At 37.7% G+C, this 12,059-nt stretch overlaps 1 protein-coding gene across 10 annotated transcripts in view; it reads left to right on the forward strand.

Moving 5' to 3' along the window:
• Window positions 1-1,473: 1,473 nt before the first annotated feature.
• Lrrtm4 (leucine rich repeat transmembrane neuronal 4) overlaps window positions 1,474-12,059 on the forward strand; it is a 791,305-nt gene continuing 780,719 nt past the window's right edge. Inside the window, exons 1-3 of one of the 10 annotated variants that reach the window (XM_006506085.2) lie at window positions 1,474-1,802; window positions 2,170-2,322; window positions 4,230-5,776. In XM_006506085.2, the coding sequence (XP_006506148.1) occupies window positions 2,319-2,322; window positions 4,230-5,776 (1,551 nt within the window). In that variant the 5' untranslated portion in view covers window positions 1,474-1,802; window positions 2,170-2,318. Of the gene's footprint in view, window positions 1,803-2,169; window positions 2,323-4,229; window positions 7,549-12,059 lie in introns of those variants that run through there. The other 9 variants (XM_006506086.2, XM_006506087.2, XM_006506088.3 and 6 more) reach the window with 9 other exon arrangements.

Raw genomic sequence — 12,059 nt, forward strand, 5'->3', positions numbered from 1 at the left:
GCCAAAAACACACATCTCTAAAGTAGCAGCTCAGGCATCAGTCAATGGGGGGGATGGATGTAGGGAACCGGTGATCCCTTTTTTGTTCTTTGAGAAATGTTAGTGACTAGACCAGCATCTGTGACCTTTTGCTCATAAAGCTGAGGGAAATTACGAGTGTTCATCGTCTTTTCCTTCCATTTCAACAAATAATATCTGATCAGATAAACTAAAACCAAAGCATTACTAAAAATTATCCATTTGTGAGGATTGACTCCAGCCATAGAAGTTTCTGTAAAACTCTTTTGATGTTTTCAAAGCGGCTGAATGGGGCCTGTGACTAAGTAGCAGTCTTTGCACTGCTGCGTTTATGTTTTGGGTTACTCTAGGTATTCTTAAATGATTATCTGTCAGAGTAATTATAAAATAGCTAAAACTAGGGAACACAACAATGGAGGTATGGGACCAGAGAGACAGCTCAGTGGTTAAGGTCATATGCTCCTCTTGCAGAGGACCCAGTCTCTACTCCCAGATGCTATGCAGAGACTGCCCATGACTTCACTTCCACTGGATCTCATGCTGTCTTCTGGCTTCTGTAGGCACCAAGCACACACATGGTAAACAGACATACATGCAAGCCAAATACTTATGCACATAAAATGTGTAGGTGTCTGATACAAATTCAGTGAGAAATATAAATTTTTGAAAATCACTCATTTCAGATTTTTTTTTTAATTTCATCAGTACTAATTTCAGGATAGTCTGCAAATTTTAGAAAAGGGCCAGGATAATATAGGAGAATGCTCTTGTTTCTTTCAGGGTGGTAGGCACAACAGAACAGATTATTTGCACAAGAAAAAGTTCATTGGAAAAGTGAATGAGTGTTAAGAGAAACAACTGCAATAATATTGACAAGCTTTAGTTCAGTTATTGTCTGACATCAGATCTCCATTACCCAGACACTTGGTAACCCAAAAGCACTTAAGTTAAATATATAAACTTTTACAAAGTCATATTATAAATCACTTGATAAATGTACAGAGTAATAGGCAGAATAGGTGTTATTGACAAAGGCTGAGAATGGATGATCAGACTTAAAATTTTCATGATGAACTATCTTTAAAAGCATAGTGTGCTCTCTCTCGAATGGGATGGCATCCTTACGTGGTTGTTTTTTGAAAACGAAAATATAGACAAACCAAAAACAATCATAAATACAATAAAAAAATTATTCCTGCCATTAAAAATGAGGACATATCACTCGTGGCACCCTGAAAAGCATTTTAAACCAAAAACCAACTTTCCAAACCTACGGATCACAGACATTTGGAGGGAGAGAGACCTAGGAAGTTGCTAACAGCTGCTGCAGCTGTGAAGCATAAACCCCACCATAAACCTTTTATAATTTATACTACTGGAGCGGCGGGGGGTTGGGGGGGGGGTGATCCTGTGCCTTTAATTTCCCTTTCTGAGCAGGGAAGGCTGCACAGCCCTGACAAGCTCACTTGTTCCTGTCTTTAATGTGCAATCTGTTTTCTCCAGCGGAGGGCACTCAGTGTATCACAAACTCGAGCATTAGCACCAACCAGCTCTGAGCACCATCAGTCTCTGGAAAGCCTTCTGAATTAGACAAGGGCTGCCTCTCAGCACAGCTACAAAACACTTTCAACCTGACCAGCTAAATGGATAAACCTAGCCTGCATAGCTTTTAAACTGGGGTCTCGTACAGCACAGGCGGCCTGCTTGCTTCAACAGCTGAAAAATCCTGAGGATGAATTGCTTTATCTGGGAATGGCAAAAGCCCGCACAATAAGGAATGCCAGGTACTCTGAGGATTTTCCTTTCCTTTTCTTTTTCTTTTTTTTTTTTTTTTCTTTTTTAATCCCTTCTCCTCTCTCTCTCTCTCTCCCTGTCTCTCTCTCTCTCCCTCTTTTTTTTCCCACAGAGAAGTTGGTTACCTCCGAGATGAGCTGTAGCTCTTTTCACAGATTGCCAATTTACTGCTAATGTGCCCCTAGTGAATTATACAATGGTCCTCAGAGCCTAGAGGCCCTCCCCCTCCGGCACCCCCCCCCCCCCGCGGCTTCCTTTTCCCTGCCCCTTCATCCCACCCCGTGCTGATTTTTTTTTTAAGTATACGTATATCTATATTATTTGTGTGTGTGTGTCTGCCTGTCCTCTCCGGGGAAGTTTACATGGGGCTACGGGCTCACATGCGGGCTCAGAATGGTTTGAATGACAGCTGCACTGTGTCATGAAGGTGGTGGTGATTTCTACAGGAGAGACCAAATAAGAAGAAAGCTGAGAGAGGGGGGCAGACGGTTTTTGGATGACAAAGGATGGGTAAGCGAACTTTTGTTGTTTTCTTCTCAGCAAAGCTGATCCTAACCCCCCGCATCCTCAGCTGGGCATTAGCTGCTAAAAGACCAGGAAACAGGCACAAAGCGGCAACCTCTACTTTACCCGTTGTCTCACTATAGTTGCTATTATATTTTTAGATCCTTTTCTTTTGGCAGTGTTTTATTTTTCTTTTCTCTCTCTCTCTCTCTCTCTCTCTCTCTCTCTTTTTAATCTATAAATGCATAGCGCGGACTTAAACACACGCTGGAGGGATAGCTTTAAGACTGTCTCTAGCGTCTGCGTATCCACAGCTTGAGAACAGGGTATGAAATAAATACCGTGTTTGCTTCTATTTCCTGATAATCTGAGCCACGCTTGGGTTCGGGTTGCCGTCAAGAAGATTGTTAACACTTGGCTATGTGGGTGCAGGGGTGGGGTCCCTACTTTATCAGAGGTGGCACCGGAGGCTTGTTTGATCTTGGAAACTGCATCCTGAATACAGCTTCCAAATTTCCAGTAGTCATTTGCCAGTTTTGTTTTTTTCAAGTGTGACTGGCTTTTTTTTTTTTTTTTTTTCCCTCCCTCTTTCTCCTGTCTGGGAGAGCTGGGTTGTATTTCAATGAGACTGAAGCTGACAAGAAAACAGAGTGCAAGATCGAGTTAAATTTTAAATTATATAAATAAATAGAAAGATAAATAAATAAAAGAAGAAGAGAGGGGGGAAAAAAGGACAACTCTGAGGGGGGCATTTTTAGACTAGGATGTTATCTCTTAGTTTAAAAGATGACTATTTAAAAAGAAATTACAGCCTGCAGTAGTCACTCTCTGTCTGTCTGTCCCTCTCCTTCCCGTTAAGAAATAATATACCTACTATTGAAGGTGGAGAGGAGTCCCCTCTCACGCAATGATTTCAAAATGCGGCATAAATGCTAATAGATTGCAACTTTGCAGGCTTTCTGAAGTTAATGGAGGCAGGGAGAGATGGAAAAGCTCTCAGTGAGAGACTTCAGTAGGTCAGGATGGTGGGGAGGCTGATAGCAGGCTTCCTTCCTTATCTCTCAAATTTGCAAGGGCAACTATCTGATGATAAAGACAGCAATGTATCTAATAACGTGATTAGTTTATATTCTGCATATTTTGTATACAAACTTGCTCTCTTAGCTAGGGCTGGGGGTGTCTGTGGTATGGGTGATCATGTGTCTTAGCTCATGTATTCCTGGACATGGGGCCAAAGTACACAATAATATATGTTTCTTAACCATCTGTTATAAACCATGTTCTGTGGGCTGTCTGTGTATATTCCCTTGCCATTTTTCTGGGCTCGGGGATTGCAGCCCTTGTGTGTAGTCAGTATGTAATTCAGGGAGAACAAACTTCTACAGCATCCCGGAAGCTCTTTTGCTAAATCACAGCCTGTTAGCTCAACTAGGAAAGAGATGCCAGAACCAGGTGTCCTAAGTCATGGTTCTGACCTTACCAAAGGATGCAGTATAGTTCTGTTCAGTACTATGGGTCGATACAGTGACATCCAAATGTTATTGTTAGTCAAATGTCAGCATTCAATGAAAAGCAATGCCAGAGCGTTTCAGGGTTGGGATAGAGTAGCACTCTGGAAACTCAGAGAGGTTTTTTTCACAGATCTATAGTTCTGTGATGTTATGAGACTAAGGAGGAAAGAATGAGGTCTAAGCAGCAAGCATGGAGCACTAAAGGAAGTAAGATTTTTAATTGTTAAAATGTGGTCTTAAATGTCCTATACGGTTCTTACCTTAAGACAGGACATCCCTGCTCTGGGTGAGCCAGGGGTACCAATAGTGACTGTCAGTGTGACACCCCTAATCTGGACGAGCCTGTGGTGCTGTGTGGCTTCTGTTTGACAGGGTGCATCTGTGTTCTCTTTGCTCTTGTAGGTTTCCGTCTAATCACGCAGCTGAAAGGCATGAGTGTGTTTCTGGTGCTATTTCCCACCCTGCTGCTGGTTATGCTGACGGGGGCTCAGAGAGCTTGCCCAAAGAACTGCAGATGCGATGGCAAGATTGTATACTGTGAGTCTCACGCCTTCGCAGACATCCCTGAGAACATTTCTGGAGGGTCACAAGGTTTATCCTTAAGGTTCAACAGCATTCAGAAACTCAAATCCAATCAGTTTGCCGGCCTTAACCAGCTTATATGGCTTTATCTTGACCATAATTACATTAGCTCAGTGGACGAAGATGCCTTTCAAGGGATCCGCAGACTGAAAGAATTAATTCTAAGCTCCAACAAAATTACCTATCTGCACAATAAAACATTTCACCCAGTCCCCAACCTCCGCAACCTGGATCTCTCCTACAACAAACTTCAGACCTTACAGTCTGAGCAGTTTAAAGGCCTCCGGAAACTCATCATTTTGCACTTGCGATCTAATTCTCTCAAGACCGTGCCCATACGGGTTTTTCAAGACTGCCGGAACCTTGACTTTCTGGATTTGGGTTATAATCGGCTCCGAAGCTTATCCCGAAACGCGTTTGCCGGTCTTCTGAAGTTAAAAGAGCTCCACCTGGAGCATAATCAGTTTTCAAAGATCAACTTTGCTCATTTTCCTCGTCTCTTCAACCTGCGATCCATCTACCTGCAATGGAACAGGATCCGCTCTGTCAGTCAAGGCCTAACATGGACCTGGAGTTCCTTGCACACCTTGGATTTATCAGGGAATGACATCCAAGCAATCGAGCCTGGCACATTTAAATGCCTCCCCAATTTGCAAAAATTGAATTTGGATTCCAACAAGCTCACCAATGTCTCCCAGGAGACTGTCAATGCATGGATATCCTTAATATCCATCACCTTGTCTGGAAACATGTGGGAATGTAGTCGGAGCATCTGTCCTCTATTCTACTGGCTGAAGAATTTCAAAGGGAATAAAGAAAGTACCATGATATGTGCAGGGCCTAAGCACATACAGGGTGAGAAGGTTAGCGATGCCGTGGAGACTTACAACATCTGCTCTGATGTCCAGGTGGTCAACACAGAACGATCACATCTGGCGCCTCAAACTCCCCAGAAGCCCCCGTTCATCCCCAAACCTACCATCTTCAAACCGGATGCAGTCCCAGCCACCCTAGAGGCAGTGAGCCCATCCCCGGGCTTTCAAATTCCAGGTACGGATCATGAGTACGAGCACGTGTCGTTTCACAAAATCATCGCAGGGAGCGTGGCTCTGTTCCTCTCCGTGGCCATGATTCTCCTGGTGATCTATGTGTCTTGGAAACGGTACCCAGCCAGCATGAAACAACTCCAACAGCACTCACTTATGAAGAGGAGACGGAAAAAGGCGAGGGAGTCGGAGAGACAGATGAATTCCCCTTTACAGGAATACTACGTGGACTACAAACCGACGAACTCTGAGACCATGGATATATCGGTTAATGGATCTGGTCCCTGCACATATACCATCTCTGGCTCCAGGGAGTGTGAGGTATGAACCGTGATCCTCCTAAAACCATTTCCACTGCGGGGAAGGAGAGGTAAATGTTTGAGGCTCTAGTGGTGTGGCTAATCACTAGAAAGATTAACGACCCTTTTGCTTTGGGGTTTTGCTCAGTGTGAAAGGTTACTTAATTAAATTGCAACCACCAGGAAACTGACTACTTAAAAAAAATTGGTTGAAACTTGAAAGAAAATCATTCAAGGATGGGATTAAGTTGTAATAAAATACTATGTTAAAACACCTGTTTTTTTTTTTTTTTGTTTTTTTTGTTTTTTTGGTTTGTTTGTTTGTTTGTTGTTTGTTTGTTTGTTTTTTGTTTTGTTTTGTATTTCAGTTGTTTTGGGGATTTTTTTTTTGATTGTTATTTTGTTTTGGTTTTAGGGTTTTGGTTTGGGTTTTGTTTTCTAAAATAGTTTGTACAGAGAGGTTGGACTTAGAAACATGAATTCTCATAAACAAAACCACTCTGAAATTTCTGTCTGGTTCTTGGTGATTGACTTTTGTAATGGGGTGAAGATGGAAGAGCCAGCTTAATTTAAAATCCAATGAGTTAACCAAAATTATGGGAGGTAGTGATGATTTAAACCAAAGAGCATTTGACCCAAGGTTTCACTTACTTTGCTGTTAAGTTTTAGTTTGAATTAAAGCATGCAACCAGGAAGCCACAGCCATGTCACATGTGTCGCTCATTGTTATACCAGCATAGAGAACATGTAAGGCCAACTGTAGAGTTGTATAGAATTGATTCACATGTCTAAGGGTGTCTTCTCTCTACTGCCTTTGCTTTGCTTTTGTTTATAATTGCTAGGACATGGATCACTTTGCAAAAGTTTCTTAAGTTATATTTATGTTATACTAGAAGGAAAGTGATTTTCCGTATTTTGTCTGCTCCTCTTGTAACTAACAGAAAGGCAACTTATAACTGATGACTTGGCAGTAACATAATGACAGGCATGACAGAGCCTGCTTGTCATCTTTGCTGTCTTCCTCAAAAGGAAAGACAGAAACTCTTGTTAAATTGACCCAAAACTAAGTGATGCAAATATTTATGAATAAAAGGTGTAACTTTGGCTGGGGTCTTTTTTATTTGCATAGAATCCTCAAAGAGATGTCTGAATTTCATGTTGGACTCTTTTCATTTATATGAGAATAAGTTTGGTCCAGTTTCTGAGTATCTAATTTAAAAGATCACTTACAAAAACACATTACATGAATGGGATGGTATTTATCCACTTCCATTTTCTGATTGAACTATATTGGATATATGTTGTTTTTTCATTGGTAAAATAATACTATGTAACAGCCAACTGTAAGGTTTTGTTGCCAGGATACTTTAGCTGATAGAAGGTTGTTCTGGCAATTGACTCTTTTAGTACCTGTTATTAGATGGTATTTTCAAAAGTGAGTTTTAATGAGTGTTTAAAGATGGTGCTCTTTCTAATGTTACTTATAACAGTTAGGAAACATAATTTGTTCTTTGGTAACATATACCAAGATTTCCACAGACCTAAATACATATGTTAATGGGAGTGTTTTCAGATGCTACAGTGAATTTAAAATAATCTCAAACTTAGTACAGTTTGGACTTTTTGAACTGTTCTTTGCTGAGTTTGTTTTCTCTTTCTTGCTCTCTTTTTTTTTTCTCATTTGTGTACTATTGAAATAAAAGACATAATCCCAAATAATAAACCCCCCAAAGAAACCTGTATAAGTGATTGCCCTTAAAATTTAAAGAGAATAAAAACTTTCTATGAAAGTCTACCAAGGCTTGATGTTTTTCTTGCAAGCCCACATTGACACAGTAGAGGTGAATTACACAATGCAATTGCATCTTATTATATTCTGGGTCTTTCTTATATCCACAATTCTCTGAGAGCTGCTACCATGAAAGCTAATGGAAAATCCAGGTCTATTCATATTTTCTTTGGAATAGAATGGTGACTTGAGATTCACTAAGAATGAAGAAAGACTTTCAAAGAAGGACTAGGGGAAAAAAAAAGTGTCCTAAAATTTTCCAAAGTTCTTAAATTACAGGGATATTTTTTCAGACATCTTAGATATTATTGTGATGGAAAATAAAGGATGTTTTATTTCCTAAAAGTGTAATTGAAATCACAGAAAACCATAATTGCAGAACAGAGAACTGTGCATCTATGAAACTGAACTGGCAGAATTGATTATCAAGGCAGTAATCAACAAATAGTTTATACAATGCTGTAATGATGCTCTTGAGTCAAATGGCAACTACACAAGAGGATCAAACTCTTTTTTTTTCCTGGAACTTGGAAAATGGTTGACTATATACATTTCACAACATTGTCTTCATTAGTCAAGGCATAAAACTTAAGAAGTTAAACTTTTAAAAACATCTCTTTATTCATAAACTTAAATACATTCCTAAATAATGGAGCCTATCACCCCTTCTTTGGCTAAAATATTCAGATAGTGGTATAATAGGTGGATTTATAAAAATTAACAAAAGAAAATTCTGAGAATAAATTAGAAAGGGTCTCGACTTCTTGTCTTTGTCATAAAACATTCCTCTATTGAGAAACAGCTCTTTAAAGAAAGGTTCTCTATGAAACAGGGCCAAGAAAAGAGGCATGTATTTTCCAAAATTAGTATTCTAACAGTTACTATATTCTGTCTTTGCTCACAGCATTGTTTACATAAATCATAACATCAGTAGCACAGACTAAACAACTATTCATCCAATTATAGGATAATTTTGTGATTTAAATAAAATAATAAACTCTCTCAAATAAAGTTGTAAGTTTCCCACTAGAATATGTTGCAGTGATTGTTAAGTTTCTAAGACAATGCCTTGCAAAATAAACTCTTCAATGCAAGATTCTTTGTACTAATGGGTTTCTTTAGTTGTCATTAACTAAACATAGTTGAGATATCCATTTTGTCTGTTTACTACTAATGTAAAACCGTAATGCCCTCTCATTAGGATGGGAAGCCTCTCATTAGCAGCCACTCAGAAATACCATCATCTCAGTACATTTCCTTGTGTGTTTTGCAAGAGAAAGTTTTGTACAGTTCATAGGCAATTATTAGGCTAATAAATTGGGAGAGAGTATTTTAATAACACAGGGAGTATTTCCAATATGTATAAAAGATGAACTTACTAGATAGTTGTAAGTGACTATTATGATTAATGGAGCAAATATGAGAAACATATACATATCTGTCACCATACTGAGTCAGTCATTGTGGTTGGCTGAAAAGTTGGCTGAATGAATTCTGAGCTAATGGAGTCACTTAAAACTTGAGAAGATTTTTATAAACAACTGCAATTGTTCGTTTTCCAAACAGCTTTTGAAATCTTACACAATTTTTCTCATTAATCATATCACATGGATGATACTTGTATATACATATACATCTGACCCTTAGGTTTTATGAGGAACAAACCTTTGAATATATAGTACTTCCAAGATTTGCTTTTTCAACTGACAAAAGTAAAGACATTTACAAAATTAGCCTATGTGAATACAGGAAAAAGAAATAGTTTCTACTTTGTCCTTCATGCTTTAAAGCAGTGCCATTGAAACATGAAAGTCAATGAAAAGAGTCTGCAATATTCTTCATTCAAAGTGCTTAAACTGTGAAGTCCTTAAAGTTTGTTTGAAACATCCATCCCACAATGTTAACAGTGTTACCACTAGGGAAAATTTCAGTATGGATGATGGCATATCTGTATATTTTCTACATTTTGGGTATTCCAACGATATACTTTCAAATAAGTGTGTAGTGTAGACAGTTCTAGTCTGTCATGGCTATGCAGTAAGTTGGTATATGCTAAAGCTAATGCTTTGGACCTAAATAATTGAAGGTACTAGGTCAAGTTCAAACTACTGACATGAGAAGTAATATTATCTTCTGTTGACAATTTAGAAGTTGGCATTTTGTAGGTTGCTGAATGGATTCCCTAGGGCTGCAAGTTTTTAATAAATATTGAAAGAGGATTCTTAGGTGATCTGGGCCTACTGTCTTTGTCTCATTATGTACTTACTAAAATAATTATAGAAAATACAACTATATTTTGATGAATTAAACATCATGATGAGTTGTTATAATTGAGGCTATATCTTGTATAGTCATATACAAAATATGTATGTGTATGTGTGTTTTATAAAAGAGCATGTACATGCATGCATCAATATATTCATGTGTCTGCTTATACATATATACACATTTCTACTAACAAGGTAAAGGTGATAGGAAAGAAAAACAGAAAAATATAGTTTACAACAGAAGTAATGACTACTTTTAATACTAATGAAAATAAGGTCGTATTAGAATTATTAGGATATGTTAGTAATACATTTTTCAAGTTAAATATATAATCTGGACTTTTATAAATTAAAATTTAATGTAGTCAAATTTGAATCTTTATGACATATTGGCCTTTGAGTATGGTTAGGGTTTAGTCATTTCTTTTTACTTTCACCCATCAGTAATATTATATTCAACAAGCATAGCATCTCCCACATCAAGGCAATCTTCAAACCAGTAAATTTTGTAAAACCTCTGCAGTCATGTACAGGACTAAGTCCAAAAAAATAAAAATAAAATAAAAATAAACAGACATAGAGGAGAAACTGCACTCTTTTTAATCCTTTGTCAATAACAAGAGAAAAAAAATACCCAGCCTACTGAATTATTAAAATTGCCTGGTCAGGTGAGTGGCCATACAACGCCCTCCTTTGGGAGAAAATACATATACTACACATGGGCATGATGAGCATCCAGGGATAAAGGCATGCATCCCTCTACTTGTATCTTACACTCTGCCAAGTAGCTACTTACTTTGAAAGCACTTAAAAGTATGAATGTCTTTTTTAACATATCGATTGTCTGATTTGATCCAATTAAAATCTCTTTGTGAATAGTGTTTTCATTAGAATTTGAAAATGGTACTTGTGAAGAGTGACAGCTGCCAACAAGGTCTGACATGACAAATTCAGGAAAAATTTCTTTTTAACTGACTAAAATGGTTCAGTTCTTTTCTGGGCTTTGCTGAAAACAGCATCTGAAGACATGGTTTGAAGTATGGAGTGTGCCCTATGAGTCCAACCTGAGAAGCCTAAGGCTTAAGAATGTATAGATTTGATTCAACTCAATGACTTACATAATCCCATTATTTTTCTTCTTGCTGCCTTTTCTATATTAGATAAAGCACATAATCTCTATCTTCAAATTTGCCTTCATAGACAGTATTGTGCTTTAGAAGTTGTTCAGCAACATCACCATCAATGACTCATCTGACTGCTCATGTATAAACTTTTGTGTCAGCAAATCAAGGAGAGTGTGGCACCTTGTCTGTTACCAAGCCCTGGAAATTATGAAACATTAGTATGTCTCTTGGTTAGGGAAACATGTGAAGTCATCTTGAATGCCTTTTAAAAATTTAAATTCCTGCTACGGTACTAGAAGCAGCATTATTCATCCAGTCAGTTTAATAAAATCTCAATATTCTTAAAAGGGAGAGAAATCATGAGGCTATTTTTCTCATGCTTTCCATAAGCCATTGAAACATTAAATCAGGGTTGAGGAAGGCTGAGAAAAATCACAGTATTTCCTATGATATCAAAACCAATGGTTTTCAAATGAGTAACTGTTACATTTCTGTAAAGCCACCTTTAAAAATCCTGTTAAATAGTTTAAAATAATGTTTCATTGCCCAGAAATGAAGTTTAAGTAAATTTAACAGTTGAGATATTTTTACTCTTTTGAAGAAAGATATTTGGTTGTATCATATACATGAGGATGTTAATTTTTTGACAATGTATTATGCATACAGTGCATCTATCTATCATCTATCTATCTATCTATCTATCTATCTATCTATCTATCTATCTATAATAGTGAATATCACATATGCCCTATTGCAATGATGCACAGGTGCAATTCAGATAATAATTTTCAGTAATTATGTCTCTCCTTCCACCATGTGGGATCAAGACATCAAGTCTAGATTTTCAGGTTTGGTAGCAAGTGCTTTTTATCCCACTGAGCCATCCCCTCAGCCCTATTGCAATATTTGTCATCATAAGATTTGGAAGTAAAGTAAGAGAGAATCTAATAAACTTTTTTAAAAAAAAGTTATGCACATAAAATAAATGTAAAATCTATCGAGACATGTATCATCCAAAAATTATAAAGAATCGTGACTAAAGATAAAACATTGAAAACAAACTGCAAATAGTAAACTTTATAGCACACAACTTAGTTATTTTGCTTTGTAGCATTATTTTTATAT

Source organism: Mus musculus, chromosome 6 (genome assembly GCF_000001635.26).
Source record: "Mus musculus strain C57BL/6J chromosome 6, GRCm38.p6 C57BL/6J".
Classification (NCBI taxonomy): domain Eukaryota; kingdom Metazoa; phylum Chordata; class Mammalia; order Rodentia; family Muridae; genus Mus; species Mus musculus.